At 37.8% G+C, this 19,180-nt stretch overlaps 1 protein-coding gene and 1 long non-coding RNA gene across 7 annotated transcripts; one reads left to right on the forward strand and one right to left on the reverse strand.

Annotated features, from left to right (window-relative positions):
• Nucleotides 1–573: 573 nt before the first annotated feature.
• LOC143846414 (uncharacterized) lies at nucleotides 574–1,026 on the reverse strand. The gene is made up of 3 exons (XR_013234762.1): nucleotides 901–1,026; nucleotides 724–813; nucleotides 574–650 (listed from the first exon to the last, which is right to left on the reverse strand). It is a non-coding gene; the product is annotated as an uncharacterized LOC143846414 (long non-coding RNA).
• A 5,763-nt stretch (nucleotides 1,027–6,789) lies between these two features.
• LOC143845683 (protein NONRESPONDING TO OXYLIPINS 2, mitochondrial) lies at nucleotides 6,790–18,205 on the forward strand. 6 transcript variants are annotated; one of them, XR_013234491.1, is made up of 4 exons: nucleotides 6,790–6,945; nucleotides 7,034–7,205; nucleotides 13,217–13,309; nucleotides 17,896–18,205. XR_013234491.1 is itself a non-coding variant. In XM_077354084.1 (3 exons), exons 1-2 carry the CDS (start codon nucleotides 6,824–6,826, stop codon nucleotides 7,176–7,178), a joined length of 267 nt encoding a protein of 88 aa, XP_077210199.1. In that variant the 5' UTR covers nucleotides 6,790–6,823; the 3' UTR covers nucleotides 7,179–7,205; nucleotides 17,896–18,205. The 6 variants fall into 6 exon arrangements, 2 of the variants coding, with proteins under 2 accessions (XP_077210199.1, XP_077210198.1); XR_013234492.1 differs by having other exon boundaries at nucleotides 13,217–13,296; XR_013234494.1 differs by having other exon boundaries at nucleotides 7,034–7,146.
• Nucleotides 18,206–19,180: the final 975 nt, after the last annotated feature.

The raw sequence follows: 19,180 nt of genomic DNA on the forward strand, positions 1-19,180 counted from the left end.
ATTTTCTCTTGATTCACAGTGTACAACTATACAGTATCCAAAATTGGTACATAGTAATTCAGTGTATACACTTTTCTGTTCTCACTTCAAAAAATTCGAGGCAAAAATATGCAAAGTAGATCAGAGCTGCTCCATCAACCAGATTCCATTCGTTGCGAGCAAAAGGGGAGTGGTGACTGGGACTTCCATCTCCAAATGGATATATAGATTCTAACAGCAAAAGTTCCAAATCCCGAAATTCATCAGAAAAAATGTTGGTTCACTCAAAATGTAGACTCTGTGCAGAAGTTCACTCAAAATGCAGTTTCTGTTCTCCGCTATTATGCCAAAGTTCTCTTGTATTACAGATGCCTCAGCCCAACTCACCAAGTCCAATAAATTGGAGCCCATTAGTAGATCTCGCCTTCCTCTCTATCATCTTCTCCGTAAAGATCTTGATAGTCATCATCTTCTTCCATTTTCATGTATAACCCAAGTTGTTCCAATGGATTTCTTTCCTTAGGTTTAAACAATCCAAGATCGTTATGGGAAATGAAACAGTTCATCTCACCGGCCAACGAGCTGTGAATGGGCACATACTGAGCAATTCCAAGCATCTCAAGATCCTTGAGAAATTGGTTATCATCATAGACTGAAACGGTGTCTTCCAACTGCAAAGCATGGAACTTGTAATTAAGGGTCCCAAGATTTTAACATGTATAGCCAATGCCGAACTACACTTACCTTTTGCAGAGCCAGGCGTGCAGCTTCTCTCTCAAGTTCCCTTTTCGGCTTCATTTCTGTTGTCGCAGACATTGAGATTGTCTTTTACACCTGAAAGAATGCAACAATTAACTAAGCACCACAAGATTGTGATAACAACATCATATGAAGAGGAAATCCCAAACTATATATATTTACCTTCTGCAAAGCGAGGTGTGTAGCATTCATTTCAAGCTCCTTGTTCGCTTCAATTAAACATTCTTCTTTGACCAACTTCTGTCTATTCTTGGCCAATTTGGCCTTTTCTCGCAGTTGGGCCATTTCTAATGTCCATAATCATAAGGACACAATCAGTATAATACTTCTACCAAATAAGGACGATATAAAATATACAAACTAACATCGAAAATATCTTACCCTCCCTTTGTGGTTGTTCAAATTCCCCTAGCATGCAACTTTGTTTTCCATATTGCACGTTATATCGTATTTGAGTGTCTTTTCTTGAGCTTTAATAATCGTACCAACAGAACGGTTACGCAGAGAAGCCGCATGATTATGAATTCCTGGGGAAAGCCGGTGCATGGGAGCATTTGTACCTAGCAAGAGTTTGTAGCATGTAAGGAAAGCTCATACTGTAAAACTTCACATCCCCATTAATTTGGAAATTTAACAAGCAAAGAAGAATACTTGTTTAGCAGCCTTGAAAGTTTTTTCCAAAGGAATATCGGTTTGTCAAGTGGTGGGAGAGGAGCAAGGAGGGTGGGAGATGAAGAGAATTGAGAGGGCATGTGTGAGGAAAGGGTGATAAGTGGGTTGAGAAAAAGGGAAAAGAAAAACTCTATTCAAAATAGTTTTATTTTCCCCTATTTTTCTGCCACTTCGCATCATCTCCTCACTCATGCCCTCTCAATTCCCTATTTTTCTACCCCTCTCTCAACACTCGGTTAGCTAATATTGAATGAAAAATAATTTCATGGTTTCTAAACATGTGGAAAAAGAAAAGTCCTTACCATCATAATGGTCGTTGGTTACTCCAGACCTTGAAGTAGAGTGGCATTTATCATCAACCGAGTCATTAGGAAATCCTGCATAAGTAAATAAAATTGAATAGATTGCATATGATTGGTGGAGAATTCACCCAACTAATCTACCAAGTCCAAAAATATTTCTCTCCTCTTAAAAGTGAACCAAACTTACGTTTCTTGGAATTTACTTCAAAGCTGCAGCTTGGCTTCTTATAAGTAACTGAATGCAAACAAAATTTATTCTGTTACAGCAAAAGAATAAAAGAATTCAGATTGAAAACACTCTTGGAAAGCTAATCTGCAAATCATATGTTCAGTTCAATTAAATAACACTCCCTAAATGAACCGGATCCATACAACCCTTCGTGGTAGGCAGAACTAGTAACAACTGAATCTAGGAAGGTATTATCAATGTAAGAGAAAAGAGCCATTACATATCACCAAAAAACACTGACAGTGGCAAAAGAGAGAAAAATAAAGTCATATTAGGTTGATATGAAGTAATAGAATGTCTTGTCTAAGAGCCAACTGCACAATATCCTCTTTTTTTTTAATATGAGAAACTGATATATGCTTTTTGAAATTCAACAGTTGATACTCCAATAATATAGCAGATATAGAATAAATCAACAGTCTATAAGAATGTTATACTGAATAAATAAATAAATTTAAATCAAGTAGGCAAGACATGCTTTCACGAGCCACATCAAAATCCTTTGACAAATACATTAACTGAAAACAGCTTACTGGACAGGGCCTGAGCAACCAAAAAGACATCCAAGCCCATATTATTCCTATAATTTAGGGAACCCATAGCAATGTCATAGAACCATGAATAAGGGATACAAAATTCCCTGCATCAATATTGTCTTGAAATAGATATGTTGAATAGGTATGGGTGCCAATTTTAGGATCCAACATAGGTTTGCATAGCTACCTGTTACCAAGCTCTGGTAAGGTTGAAACCAAAATAAATTATGTCCTCGGCAGGCACGATGGTATCAATAAAAGGTGTTGGACACATGAGCTTTTATAGGTGGGTTGAAAAGAAATATATTTTGATGCCGGAACATGAGTATGTCGATTGCCGAGTAGGCAATGTGTAGCAGTTCTTGTTTTGATACGTAAAGAAACGGAGGGAATTTATCTGTTCGGATAGTGAAATCCTGGAAACTTCTTTCATTTTCTCAGTTTTAATGAATTCATCATCTGTTTTCCATGTAAATCCATTGCTGTATGTGTGTTCTTTTCAGTTCCGCAATTGGTACTCACTTCTTCATTTAGTAGAAATACATGATACAAAATAGAAAGAAATGAAAGAAATATGTTGGGAGAAACATGGAAGCACATTATGGATTACATTATCCTCAAGAAAAATGTCTCCGCATCTAAGATAGATCATCTAGGACAAATATCGCCCCATTTATTAGAATAAATGAGATCTTAGTGTTGGATCATCTCGTTGGTAGATTAGACAACTACGCTTGATGAGGTAACTAGGCTACATTAGGTAGCTAGGCTAGATAAGAATCACACCATAATTATCCTTTTTTTTTATGTTTATCCTTGTTAGTATCCTATATAAACACTCGTTAAGGTTCTTTGTAATCAACTAAGCATCATTAATAATTAATCTCTTCAACCTCTTTTTATATTAAGATAGTTGTACAGAAGAGAAAATCAAACAGAATAAAATCACATATTCATCTAGATTAACCATCCGCTACCAAATCAGTGCCTAAAATTATGAAGGAACACAAGCACAGATGATACAATTTCTCGCATGAGCATCCAATTATGTAACAAGAGTCTATTCTGCAACAACTAAAGAAAAAGAAAGCTGAACCTGGCCTCGGCAACTGTTTTAGCAGAAACTGACGTAGCTTTATTGGATTCTTTACGAAAAGAGCATATCATGTCCAACTCTGCAATTGAAATGCTCATAATTGAGTTTCAACACCATGATCACAAAATAATAATAATAGGCTCATGCAAGTTTTCCCTATAACAAAATAATCCTAAAAAAAGTTGAGTAAAAACACAAACAGATGACGAGAAATGTAGACACCACTTTGAACTCAATGTACTCTTATCGAGACCAAGGGCTTGGACAATTCATGATTGCATTTGATTAGTAAATTTTTAAAGTGTGTTTCTCTGAGATGAAGGACGTCAGGAGTAACCATTATGACAACTCTAATCAACAGCATTTGGGTGATGAGTTACATCTAAGGAATATAGATACAGCACTCAAAACAAGATTCAGGAAAGCCAAGAGAAGAAGAGTACCCACCACTAGATGGAGAATTGGAAGCCTGAGAAGAACCATTTGGACTCTTGCATTTGCCTGAAAAAAAGTAAAAGACATTACCACTAATTAGTAAACTATGGACAATTCATCATAAAAAATTGGAAACATGGATAGCATCACCCAAAAAAAAAAACGAAATGCTTACCTTCTACTCTCTTGGCAGTCACCAAATTAGGCATGTTAGCTTGAAACCCATGAGCAGGCTTCTCTTTCTTCACCACTTTAGCCTTGGAACTGCTAATTTTACTCAGACCCACATTGTATTCTCTGCATCCATGGTGACCAGATGGTTTTTCCGCCACTGTCATCTTGACATCAACCAACTTTGGCTCTAATGGCAACGGCGGAAGGGTTTCTTTCTTTCTGAATAAACGAGAACACTTCTTGTTGTTTGCATTATCAGAATCTCTAAAGTTGCAGCAATCTGACTGACCCATCAATCGTTTGTGAACAATTTTCCACCGCAATTCAAAAAATTTGCTGAGTGTTTCTGCCATGAAATAGACTTCATCTCCAGGTGAATTGTAAGTCATTGCGTTGGTGAAAGTGAGACGGACATCAGAAGCAAAAGTTAATGGATTCGAACAATAAGCACCTGATTCGAGCTTCTTCTTAATAGTCCCGAGATCCATGGGGTTCTTTATTATGTTCTTTAAAGGGGAGTTGAAAACCCACGCATACTTATGAGACATGAGATAATCTAGCAAATTTCCACAGAGTTTCATAGACAATGTAGTTAGCTTTTTTTGTTCCAAATCCTTTCTTTCTGAATTTGGTTTGTGCTTCTTGTTTGTAGTAGTGGGTTCAATATGGGATTGTGAATTTATGGGATCAGCCTTTCTCTTGTTGGATTTATGAGGAGGGTTTATATTATTGAGGTCTTGAAGGAGGGATTGGACCTTTTGAAGCTCAGCCTTGAGCAGATTGGATGTCTCCAAATGCTGTTGCTTTGACATGAAGGAAACACAGTATACCCTCAATGGGAAATCGAAGAATCCCTCTCACTTATCTATGTTCTCCCTTTTTTGGGGCTTCTTCTCCCTGCTTACTCAGAGTCTGAGAGAGTTTGAAATATAGGGTTTTGCAGCAAATTTGGAAATCTAGGGTTTTGAAGCAAATTTAGAAAGATATGGTTTTGAAGCAAATATGGAAATATAGGGTTTTGCAGGAAATTTGGAATATAGGGTTTTGCAGGAAATTTGAAAATCTAGGGTTTTGCAGGAAATTTGGAGTCTAGGGTTTTGCAGGAAATTTGTAGTCTAGGGTTTTGCAGGAAATTTGGAAATCTAGGGTTTTGCAGGAAATTTTGGGTTTGAAGCGGAAGAAGAGTGAGAGCGCGGAAAAGGAAAGAAGGTGAGAGTTTCCTATTCTTTGAATCCTTAAAACCGCGCCTCTTTCACAACGGTCATCACATAACCGCATACCCCTCTTTTTGATATCCGCACCTATTTCCTTTTTTCAAAAATGATGTGTGCTTAAAATCGATGGTAAAAGGAAGCATGTGTGTGAGATCAGGAGACCGTTGATCTTATTTTTCTCATTCTGAACAGAGCACAAGAATCAACGGCTTGGATTTTCTTACCTGAACCATAAATGGTTTAGTCTTGTTCGATCAAGGGCCTGGGCTCTTTTGATCAACTGCATTTGGCCGGACTTGTAGATCAACGGTTCTGATGAGATAAAAGAGGTATAAGTGGCGTCCAATAAGTTGTGTTATGAAGGAGCTGAAAGTAGATAAATATATGGTGCAAGCCCTTATAGTCCCGCATTTTTCAAGAAGTACTGTACGACCACATCATAGGATGATCCAAACCGTCCATGTGATGGAACACAACGGAAATAGGTTGTGCCCCAAAAATCATTTCCGTAGGATGATCCTAGCCCTCCGATCTATAGACGTTCCATAATATGCAGTTCCTCTATAGATCCGAGGGTTAGGATCATCCTATATAAATGATTTTTTGGGCACAACCTATTTACGTTGTGGTCATGACATGGACAGTTTATATCATCCTGTAGTGTGGTCGGTATAGTACTTTTTAAAAAATACGGGACTTTAAGGGCTTACACCTCAAGATGGCACTTGGGCCATGCCGGTCTACAGCCCGGCCAGCACGGCATGACATGGGCCGTAGTCGGCACGAAACGGCACGGCACGGCAAAATCAGTTAAAAGTGAGCCTATGTGGTTGTTGTCTTGGGCCGGCACGACATGGGCCGTGCCGTGCTTAAGTGGCAAACCACCTAGCCCTTGATTTTTGATCAAGGTCGGGCATCATATAAATTCTGTAAAACATTTACACTTGATACAGGGGAGAGTTGATGGCATTAGCATAAAAATTTGCGCTTGATATCAGGGTATCTTGTGGGGCGATGACGTTTTCACTCCCCCTGCATTATGAAAATATCATCTCCCATTTTTTTTATTTTTAGTAAGCTGGGATTGGGATTGAGCCACCTAACAACTTAACTCCAAAAATTTTACCATTGATATAGGGGTATTTTCGTCACTCCAAAAAATTTACCCCAATCCCTAAACTCCAAAAAATTTACCCTTGATATAGGGGTATTTTCGTCACCACAAAAAATTACCCTTTATATAAGTGCAGTTAATGGGCGTTAGTATGAAAATTTACCCTTGATATACTAGGGGGTATTTTCATCACTCCAAAACATTTACCCTTGATACAGGGGTACTTTCGTCCCTCAAACGTTTACATTACATATAAAACCCCAGCAAAACCCCTCTCTATTTTCTTACCAAGGCTTTTACATTGTTTCCTCTCATGGCTTCTCGATATCGATCAATCTCAAAACCTGCTCTCTCCCTTATCAAATCCTCCTTTAAGAAACCCAACACACCCATCTCCCCAATTCTCTTTCCTCGCCCCTCTCCATCCTTTTCAAGGTAATCTCTCTTCTCCAAACCCCCCTTTCCCCATTTCTATTCTATCATCCTCAAAAAACCCTAAACTTTTGTTCTTTTGATTTTACAGGTTACCTTCAGAAATGGGTTGTGTTCAGTCTCTCCTTCCCTTTCATAGCGCGGTTTCTTCGGCCCGATTGACGTCGTGCCTCGGCATCGATACTACGAGAGCTCTGTCTCAGGGTATGATCTGCCGTGCAAACCCTGGAGTCTGATGATCTCATTTTTGTTTTTTTGTTTGTGTAAGCATCTTTCTCTAATTTGAATGAATTTCTGGATTTATATTGTCTTTCTTGCTTTCTTTCTTTATTTTTCGCTATGTTGGGATGACAATGAATCATTAATAAAAGAGAAAGATTATACAAACTGACCCAGCAGCTGAGCTAAAAAGAAACAAAGAAATGGTTATAGGAATAAGCTTTGAATAGATGAATTGAGGACTCTTGGCAACCCCTTTAAACAACCTCTGTAGGGGATTTATTTATTAGAGGTTTGGGGAGAGGTTTCAGTTTGACCATGGCAGGCTTTCTCAATTTTTTTTACTATGGTACTATTGGGTTGGCCTTTTCTTTTTCTATTTCTTTTTTATTTTTCTTCTTCTTATATATATTTTTAGAGTTGGGTTATATTAGTTACATGTTAGAATGTGTTAATTAGAGGTTATGTTGTTTGGTCTTTGGTTTATTAATTTTTCCCATGCTTTTCCAGGTTTTGATTTCTATGTATGGGTTTGGGGGGGGGGGGGTCTCTAAACTGGCCGGGAAACTTTTTATTGATTGTGGTCACGGAATAGACTAATAGTCCTATATTCCTCATCTATCTGGGTATGGACGTATGGTAGTGGCATCCACATATTCATGTCAATGATATATTTTGGGCATAATCAAGGTTTAAAGTCTCAGAACTCTGAGACATATCTGACATGGTAAAATTCTAATTATTGCTGGTATGCAAGACAAGTCTGAGTACGTATGAGATTGTACAAAATGCTTAGAAAAATCAGACAATATATTAATAAATCATAATCCTTCAAAAGGCATGCTTTTATGTTAGTTTTTGACATGAAATGAACAAAAAATATTTAAAAAATTAAATATAAAAATCTAAAAATAGATCTCACACACTCGTGCGCGCACACACACGCTCGCACACACACACACACACACATATATATATATATATATATATATATATATATATATATATATACGTGAATCAATATGTATTTACCATGAAACAAATTCTTGAAATATGAAAAAACACTTAAACTCTAGAAGGATTAAAATAAAAAAAGATGCAGTAGAGCTAGAGCAGAAATGAAGATTTAGTTTGAAACACTATGAGAAGTGTAGATCTACATCCTACTTAGCTAGAAAGATTTCAATATTTTTAAATCATTATGGATAGTTTTCTTGCTTATTTGACGGTTTTTAAATGTGATGGTTTTCTTGCTTATCTAATATTTCCTAAAGTTTCATCTCAAATTTCTTCATTTGCATAGGTTTCCATAAGTTTCCGTGATTTTACAGGATTTTCACAGAAATTTCGAACTAAAACTGACACGTTTCCATTTTTGTTGCGACCGAAAAGAATGTTTGATGAATTGATCAGGGTAGGTAATCAAGTGACAAGGGTAGGGAATGATTAGGAAAGGATCGTAAGGGTGATGAGAAAGGTTCCGATGGGAAAATGTTTATAAGATGGGCTGCACCGCTGCAAAGTTAGTGATGATTAGATCCGTACCTAGGAGTTACGTTCCAGGCATCTTGCGTTGATCATCTGCTATAAAATGTGTCAGAGAGAGCGAAGAGAGAAAGCTAGAGTGAGGTAAAGAAGAGCTGATCAAGAAAAGGAGGGCTGATCAAGAAAGATCAAGATTAAAGAAATCAAGATCAAAGTAAAGAAGGAAGACTTGTTGTGAAGGACAAACATAATGCATTATTACTTAGGACAAGTGGCACACAAGGGAAGGCCAACAGAAATCGAACAGGTGAAAAAAAGATACGAAGTCGGTAGGAGTCTTGACGGTCTCAAGAGAAATTAATGATAGCTACAAAAAGGATCTTTGGAAATCTAGTAGGGATGAAGTTGGCCGGAGTTATAATAAAAGAAAACGCGTCAAATCAGCCCAGAAGCCGAAAAGTTTCTGTATAGGAAAAGCTTCCTCCATGCGAGGTGGCCTCAAACCCGAGGGTCATAATTGCTTCAAACCGATGATTCTTCAGGCTACTAAAGGCGGTCTATCCTTCTTTAAAAGAAAACTACAAGGTTGCTTAATAAGGGAGGAAAAGAGGAAAAAAACTTTGCCTCTGAGATCCAAAGAGTGATGGAAAACTTTGATAAGCGAAGCGACTCTTCCTCAACAGGAGAAGCTGATAGAGCGGATAGAAAAGGCAAAAGAAAAGTAGTATGGGAAGATGATGCAGTAGAAGAAAGCAAAAAAGTGCCCAAAGACAAGGAGAAGAGGACATATGAAGGTCCACCAACGCCCAGAGAGAGAGAGAGAGAGAGAGAGAGAGAGAGAGAGAGAGAGAGAGAGATGGAAGGAATTCAAAAAAGCTGCTAGAGAGAATGCAGAGGAGTTCTTCCGTTTGAAATGAAAGAGAGATGTTAAAGAAGCTTGTATCCCAGTTTACAATCTCTCGCACTTCAAAAAGGCCTTGGAAGAAGAGCGGAAGGAAAGGAGGCTGCACTGGGAGTCAGAATAGAAGGGTTCAAAACTGGGAAAGTAGCCTCTAGCGGATATTTCTGAGGTGGAATTCAAAACTTCCAAGGAATTGCTAGAGGTGGGTCGGAGTGGTAAGGTCAGATGTTGTCCTGACAAAGGAAAAGAGGAAAGTGAGAAGGATAAAATGGTAAATCTGGAGGAGATTAGGTTTTTCAGGCCAGGGAGGAAAGCTAATGCCTCTGACGAGGTTGATGAAATGCTAACCATAGGAGATGTTTTCGAGATAGGATTTGAAGAGGAATCAGTAGAGGAGGAGAAGAGGTTCTTGGAAATGGAGAAAAGAGATCCGAGTGAGAAAAAGGAAAACAGAAAAAGTAAGGGTCAAGGGAAGGGTGAGCCTATCGCTCCTAAGAAATAGAGAGTCCTTATCCCCTATGTAGATAGTTTTTGATTAGGGGCTTTTGAGTCTTTCCTATTCTTTTCTTTGATCGAGTCTGGGTCTTCAGGTAAAGCCTTTGGTATTAAAGTTAGGAGGAGGGTCCATCCGTAGCAGTTTGGGGCTTGGAGGGTTTTTGGGTAAGTTGGATCTATGGTTGGAAGAGTCTGTTGCTTTTAGGTTTCCATATGTAGTTAGGTTTTAAAAGAGAAAGGTTCATAGAGGTGGTTGTCGTTTCTTCACCAGAGTGTTTCGTAAATGGTGGTGTGTGTGGTCAGTATATTGTTTGTTGGTTTGAGATTAGAGGTTAGGTGGTTGTTTACTTTCTCAATTATGGTGTAATTTCCTTGGGCGTGATGCCTTTATTGTCTTTTCCACCGCAAAGGTTAAGGAGTAGGTTCAATGTGTGGATCATTTGTGGAAGCACAACATCTACTCCTTGTTCACATGGTGATCTCTTATGTTATCCAAGTGGGGAGTAGTAAATGAAGTAGATCCTCAATAGCTTGAGAGACCACGGTCTTCGCTTTGTGAGGCATATTTGCCTGGATGTTTTTGCATCTGTCTTTGTGATGGAAGTTTAGAGTTACTAGAGAAGGAGTGTGAAGTTTTGGATTGAAAAGCTGGTGGTCGATTCTTTTGTATGATCATAGTGGAGGACAGATCCGTACGGTGTTGAAAGGGGTTTCTTGTTTCACTTGGCGACAATGCAAGGTCTGTGGGGACGGCTTGGTGCAGGATGGGCGACCCAGACTTTTTTTTTAATCATCTGCTCTTACCTGCCGTGGCTCAGGAGCATGCTCCTGGCAAGACGTACTCGATACTATGTAATGCAAGTTGGGACCTCTGGTCCCCAATGTACCTTTCACAGCATCAATGAAAATATTTGTCATCTTTCAAAAGAAAGAAACGATCAAGATTAGGAAGAGAAAAGAAGATCAAAATCCAGAAAAGATCAATATCTAGTAAAGATCAAGAAAAGAAAGGGGATCAAGGAGGAAACTCTAGATCTGCTTGTGCTTATTGGACCACAAGATCTAGGGTTTTTCCTCTTGTTATGCACAGTGTTTAAAAACTCCTTGACATGACAAGGAACTCGCCTGAGTCGACAAGGATATTTCTTGGCCGTGTTCGGCGTCGCACACATCCGCGTTCCGCGTTTTGCCCTATAGAGTCAATAAAAACTCCCTTGACTCTCCTGAGTAATGACCGCGTCAACTGCGTTCTTGGCCGTGTCCGCGCCTAGTTGACAAGGATTTTTCTTGTCCGCGTTCTGTGTCACATCCGCGTTTTTAAACACTGGTTATGCATAGAAAACCTACCTAGTTCTTTGTGTTTCCCTTCTTGGATTGCTATTGAAGTGATTCCTTTTCAGTGTTAAATCAAGGAGGAAATGAGACCTAAATGGTTGGGTGCTGTTTTGTGCAAGAAAGTTAAGTGTTGCTGACTAGTGTGTAGGATTTCTATGAAGTTTGTGTATTCCTTTTCGGTGTTAAATCAAGGAGGAAATGCATTTAAGAGAGTGTGTGACTTCATGCTATTCATGTGCCTTGGATAGTGCCTTCATGCTCTTCGTGTGGCTTGAATAGTGCCTCAATGGTGTTCGTGTGTCTTGAGTGATCTATTTGTTGCTGTGTTTGTGATTAGTAGATTGCGGTCCTGTTCGTGGATTATAAAGTTTTTGCCATGTTTATGTTTGCATTGCCCAATATTATGTGATCTCCTTGCAGACTTATTAGTGTAGATTTACTTACTACTCTACTAGTTGTTACCTTTTTTTTGAATTCGAATGATTCTTGTCTTCCTTGTGTGATCTACGTATTGCCTTTCGTTTGAAGACTGGGATCATTTGTTGCCCTGTTTACCAGTTATAACTTATAACCATGAATGAAATTAATCATAGCCTTCTCAACAATATGGAGTTGGCAGTGATGCAACTCTCTTATGTGATGTTGAATGGACCCGGTAGTACTGTATTTCATAGGAAAATTAAGATTTTTGAATGAAAAATGTCTCGACGAATCAGACAATAGATACAAATACTGATTATAAGAGAATTTTCAGATCATGACTTGATTGTGGAATAGTATGGAACCACAAGTCATCTTCAAAGTGATGTTTTCTGACACAAATAAAGAAGCTTGGGGCACTGCCACAGAGACATAATCATTTGTATTGAGACATAAATCATTTGATGAAAATATATCTCGTGTTGACTGACTTTTTGAGAATATTTCCATGTTGCATCAAGGGAATGTTATAGTACCTTAAGTGGTATGTGGGAAGAGCTGAATGTGTATCAGCCCTTGTTCAGTGATTTAGAATTGCTTAAGAGAGGAGTTAGGAGGGGCCAAGTTTCTCTTAGGTCTCAACCCTTAGTATCACTTAGTTCGTCTACAGGTTTTGGCTAGTAATGAGCTTCCTTCTCTTACTGACTTTACTCTTGACTTCAACGTTGCATCAGTCTCCAGTGGTAGAGTGGTAATGTTGGTGATAGATTTGTCCTGAAAACTTTAGCATGTAGAGGAGAGTGTCAGATGTTGAGGCAGTCCTATGATAGAGGTCATGATTTAGGGAGAGGGTATGGAGCCAAGGAGTGCATTCATTATTTTCCTAATAACCATAATTTGATTAAGGGTTGGGATAAGTTTAGCAGCCCTGCATGGCCCAATCTCGTTTATTATACAATAGAGGGTGTCGATCTGCCACCAATTAGTTTTTTCAAAATCAGACACAGAGTTTTAGCAGTGATCCAGTATTGCTTTCACGAGATGAGTATGAGAAGCTCGTGAATACCTCTCCGTAGTCTAGTATTACTTTCACATGTAGTACTATGGCCAACTCTGGTAATTTTGCATTTCTTGTTTCACAGAAGTCATCTCCCTTAATCATCAATTTGGGAACATCTGATCGTATGTCAGTTGAGTCTTTATATTTTCCTGATTTGATAAGTCTATTCTTACTCGTCTGGTGTACTTGTTGATGGTTCTATATCCACTGTGTCTAGTAAAGCTACTTTTTGTTCCACCTCTTCCCTTTCATTATCTTTAGTTATTATGTTCCGAGTTTCCTTTTGAGTTGTTATATGTAAGTAAACTAACCAAATTCTTTTAACCTTTTGTAACTTTTTATCATTTTCTGTTTTTTAGGATATAAAGAAAAAGAGGACGGTTGAATGAAACTGCAACCATTCAAAAAAAAAAAGAAAGAAAGAAAAAGAGGACGATCGGTGGGGGACTCGAGTAAAAAAACCTCTATTTTTTGGACTGCTAGATACTTTTTCTACTTCATTCTGATATTTTGTATCCAACTAGAATAAAGTGCTTCTCTGGTCAAGGGTGCTTTGTGACATCTGTAATGGTTTTTCAAGAATTCCATTGTTATGGTTGATGAAAGAAATATTTGGAATCCCGTCCATTTTTAAGTCGTTCTATAAAGTATTTCAGAAATAGTTAGGTAGAAATCTTTGTGTGTTACATTCTGATAAAGCTAAGGAGTATTTATGACAAGAGTTCCAACACCTTTGACTGCATGTTACTTGATTAGTAGTATGCCAACTTCAATCGTGGAAGACAAATCTCCTCATTCCGACCACTATCTTATTTTCTGTTCATCCCCGTCTATTTGGTTGTGTTTATTTTGTTATCTCCTTAGGTCCAGGTGTTGATAAGTTAAAACTCTTGTGCTATTAATTGTGTTTTTCTACAATATTCTCGAACTCAAAAGGGGTATCTTTTCCATCATCATGATCTCAAAAGAGTTGTGTGTACTGATATTGCTCTCTTTGAGAATACTTCATATTTTCTGAGGAAGCATCTAATCTTATAAATAATTTTTTCGTGTTTCTCAGAATGTAACATATCAATTTTTCTCATGTTCATCCTCTAGTGGTAACTCCGTAGTCTTCTTCTTCATTACCTTGTGAAATTGTTTCCTCTGGTACGTCTAATGTATCTCATGAGCAGCCCATACAGGTTTACACGAGAATGAGACTAAAGGAAATAGCAAATGCCATGACTCAAGTTGACCAAAATACATGCATTTACAGTGTTCAAATCTGGTCGGTTCTGTTTCTGCAGATCCTAGATCTACATCCTATATGCATTTTGCATTGTTTCTTCTATATCTTTGCCTAAGTCGTGTTAGGAAGCCTTTTTTCATGATGAATGGAAACGAGCTATGGATGAGGATATGATTGATCTAATACAAAACAGTTTGTAGGGGCTTACTGATTTGATTCACCAGGGAAAATATGCGGGCTGCTGTAGATGGGTGGGTCTGTGCGGTCAAGTATCTCCTTTAGGGTTAGGTTGCAAGGCTAAAAGCTAGGTTAGTTGCCAAAAGATGTACTCAGATCTTGAGCATTGACTTTTTTGATACTTTTTCTTTTGATTCTAAACTTAATTCTTTTTTTGTGGTTATCTCTATTGATGCTAAGATGTGTTGGATATTGTGGCTACTACGGATGACTTGAGTCCATGCCTTTAAATTTCCACCGAAACTGACAATAAACGACCAGAATGTTTTTGTTTTCATCCCCACCAAACCGATACCGAAATGGAAATGCATACAGAAACTAAAATTGAAAGGGCATCAGTGGTATACTATATCAGTATATTTCACATAATTATATTTCTATGGGGGAATTGCTAGCATCCATCGCAAAAGGCTTTTCGCGGCTGGTCTGTCGCACGTCAGGCCAGCCACCTCGTGAATGAAGACAACAGCTTTTGTCTCCATTCACAAGGTGGCTGGTCTGAAGTGCGACAGACTAGCCGCGAAATGCCTTTTACGATGGACCTTAGCAAATCCCTTTTTATGGATTGTGAATTGCATGTGAAATGTGGTGTATGTATTATGTATGAATATTTATATGAATTTTATGGCACCTTTGTTATGTAATAAATTATCAAACATGCGTGGCAGCACATTTCACTAAGTGTTTGATATTATTATGGATGATTGTCTTGTTCTTGTGATGTTTTCTAAGTGTGTATTTGTGTTTATTCTAGTATTTTTTGGAGTTTCATCTTAAAATTCAACTGTTTGCATATGTCTCCCCATATGTTGCCGTGATTTTACAAGATTTCCAGTGAAATTCTCAACTGAAATCGAAATGTTTCTGTTTCTGTGGTGACCGAAATCGAAACTGAAATTTAAAACCTTGCTTGAGTCTTCTAAGGTATTTTTTGGTATTGAGGTAGCTAGATTTTTGTTTGTATTTGTCTATCACAAAGTATGCACCATATTTATTGACAGAGAATGGTTAGGTACTAAACTAGTTGATACCCCTTTGGATCCAAATACTAAGTTGTTACGGGATCAAGAGAGTTCTTTGATGATCTGCGTAGATAAGAAGCTTATCTATTTGAATATAACTCACCCTGACATTGCTTTTGTACTGTGGTAAGTCAGTTCATGCACTTACCCAGAGTTAGCCATTAGCAAAAACCTAGACATATCGTACAATACCTTTTCCATCAAAATGGACACGAAATGGTCGAAATATTTCTGTTTCCATCCCCACCGAAACAATACCAAAACCGAAATGCATATCAAAACCAAATCATAAGTATCTTACTTTAAAGTTATATGACTGAAAACTGTTACATCTGGAGATAGTTTTAAGGTTGTGAGACCAATGGAGATGTATTGTGGTTGTGGCAACCATGAGGCTAATCATATAGAAAGTAATTTAGTATTTCACGAGAGGATTAAGCATATTGAAGTAGAATCACCATATTTGTGAAAAGATCTTAATTTAAACAGATTTCCACTATATGTAAAGTCCAAGGATCAGTTTGCCGCCATCTTCTACCAAAGCAATTGAGTGTAATTAGTTTCAGAGAATCTGTTGGACATGGGAGATACTCCATCGTTTGGGGGGTGTTGAAGCTTATTTACTTTATTCTGTTTAGTATAGGTGTTATTATTACAAAGGAGATTAACCCTTTTATATTTATTAATTTATGAGTGGCATCAATGTAGTTTTGTCACTAGCGAATTTAGTTACACAAGAGAGAAAGTTGCGATGGGAGATACTCCATCGTTTGGGGGGTGTTGAAGCTTATTTACTTTATTCTGTTTAGTATAGGTGTTATTATTACAAAGGAGATTAACCCTTTTATATTTATTAATTTATGAGTGGCATCAATGTAGTTTTGTCACTAGCGAATTTAGTAACACGAGAGAAAGTTGCGATGTGGACTCAACTCCAACACCCACAACTTTTCTCTCCATCATTTCATAAATTTTTCTCCCTCTGTTTTCATCCCTAAGTTACATATTTTTAATTCTTATTTTATTTAAGGAAAACGATAAGAGGATGCAAAAATAGGACGCCCTCCCTAAATGGCCAATGTATCTCGGCCATGTGTCCAGTTTTTGCTTTAATGAGTTCACTTGGCTGCTCGTTAAAGCGACTGAGACATGTGTCCCCAAAAAATGGTCGGTACATGGTTCTGGTGGTTTTTTTTTTTTTTTTTTTTTTGGTGGGGGGGGGGGGGGGGGACTTTTTGTATAACCAGGGTCAATGTCTCTACCGGTCCATGTCCATGCTGGAGAACCTTTGTTTTAGAGGAACACGCTCTGCAATATTCTGTTACTTGTCTAGGAAGCAGATTTTGTTTGAATTTGTAGACAGAAATTTGAAATGACAAATTACCATTCAAAAAAAATAATTTGGAATGACATATCAACAGTGGAATGTGTTGAAGTGAGAGACAGGACGTGTCCATTATCTGTGGGTTCCCACCCAGTACTTTGTGATTGACACTACATACCCAATCTCTTTCCGTCATAAACCTACTTCATATGAACTTGGTGATATTTTCTTGCATCTTTGAAGCTTCTTTGGAAGCTAGTGGCCCAATAGAGGTAGGCAACTTGGTCACTTAATTGAGGTTTGGTTAGATCATCAGCTCACGGGGTAGGTTCTTTATATAAGCCATCATAGATTTGAAGATTCACCCCTTTGAAGAGAGCCCTTCTGCTGCAAAATTTCCTGCTTATGTTGAGTAAAATTATAACTGTGAACAAGTCACCTCATTAGATAAATGGGGCATTATGATATGAAAAATGATGAATATACTTGTATTTTTTGTATTTTTTTTACCGCAGGATTTATTTTCCGGATTGAACTTTGGGGAATTTGATCTTCAGTATGATGTCAGCAAATTGAAACGACATGTTGTAGAACTAGGTTTTGCATTTCTAAGAATGTATGTGTATTTGAACATGTGCCTTAGTTACCAGTTGCAACATTAATTGGGAATGGAAGTGACGAAAATGACGAAAGTAATCTATTTTATGGCGTGAAGCTTGAAAATTGCGAAATTCTGAAGTGGGAGTGGCTCCCTTCCACCCAATTAAAACACTTGCGCAGCTATTGGTAGTGACTATATGACTGGTGACGCTAATGGTAGTGACATTGACTGGTGTTGTGCACATTGTCTTGTACCTGTGAATGGTGCATGCCAATAAAGTCCAATGGTGTGATATTCTTTTTTTTTCTCCCTAATAATGTAATTGTACTTCATGGAGCTTGTTGAAGTGAAGACCAGAAAACAGTAGCACTAGAAAGGTTGTAGAAATTTTACTCATTCTTTTTTAGTTATTATTTAATAAATGCTAACCTCCATCTGCAGATTGGTATAATTGAAGTAAATACTTTTATTTCGTGAATTCATGTATTATAGATATTTTTTTTTTGAAAATTAATGTATTATAGATATGTACACTGAAGTTTTCTTACCATTCATTCGGCTTATGAATGTTATTTTATTTTCACCATGACTACTGATATTTTCTTCTAATAATTGTTCACTAGAGTTGGGCCTCTGTGTACCGCGATGAAAGCTCAAAGTTGATAGCCAACCAGACTGTTCATTTTACTTTTTGCTGAAATTACATGCCCAATCATTCCATAACGAAATAATGTAACGTATGACATTTGATTTTGGGTTTCAGCAATCTTTTCTTAATCTGTTTCCATATAGAGTGGATTTTGTTAGTCTCGAGGCAGTGTTTTGAAATAGTAAAATTTCAATGGGTTTAATGTTATACCTGATTGAAGGATTGCATCACTATTGATTCTAACTTCAATTTTCAAGCCATTTGGTTTTGTGATTCTTCTATGACCTTTCATTGCATTCTACAAGTTGTTTGATGTTTCTTTGCTCTTTAATCTGCTATAATTAAAATTTTAAAACTTTAGCCCCTTTTAGTGATGAATCTGCTCATATGTTTAGCAGTAGCGCATGATATCTCACCATATTTCCTTTAGAGTCTCGAGAGCATATTTGATCAAAGCAATCAACACATTTGTTTATTTTTTTTGATGAGTAACAGTTTTATTGATAGGAGGTTCGAGCTTCAAACTTATTTGCTCTCTCTCTCTCTCTAGGAAATTAAAACAAAAGAGCAAGAATCACTTCAAGGATATCTTCATGCCTCCATGGAACCAATGCCTCTTACGTACTCACATATTTGGTGACTTAAACCAAAGTCGGCTTTGTTAAGAAAAAGACTAGAGAAAATGTCAGAAGTATTAGGCCATCCAAGAATCCGACCTTCTGCCCGACTACACTTTCTCAGTTCAGTTAGACCTTTGTATGCAAACTATCACCTTGCCCCCAATTGTTTGTTATCAAACCACTGGACCTCAAAGGACCCGGGTTTACTGAATAAGTTTTACCATCTAAGTACAGTGAGAGTCAGCTTTGGATGGTAAACTTATTTGATAGAAGCAATCTAAGTACAGTGAAAGGGGACAAGGCTTCCCACTAGATACAAATCACTATAGCAACACCTACAGCATCGGCAATAAAACCCAATTAGAAACCACTCCTCATTGATGATCATACCTTTATTGTCTCTCTCTCCACTCCCTCCCTCAGCCATCTGATCAGCAGAATCGTTTGCTGACAGCCTCATGTGCGAAAATTCCGGGTGTATCATTTGGCAAATATGACGGATTTCTGAAATTATATTTGCTTAGATTTCATGGTTCCGACACCCTGTTGCTACTCTATGCCATGACGTCGGTTGAATCCCCTTCGATAATCAATGTAGTGTGCGGTGTGCGGTGTGCGGTGTGCCTACCCATAACAAAC

Source organism: Tasmannia lanceolata, unplaced genomic scaffold (genome assembly GCF_043159265.1).
Source record: "Tasmannia lanceolata isolate RefF3 unplaced genomic scaffold, GAP_Taslan_0.1 ptg000015l, whole genome shotgun sequence".
Classification (NCBI taxonomy): domain Eukaryota; kingdom Viridiplantae; phylum Streptophyta; class Magnoliopsida; order Canellales; family Winteraceae; genus Tasmannia; species Tasmannia lanceolata.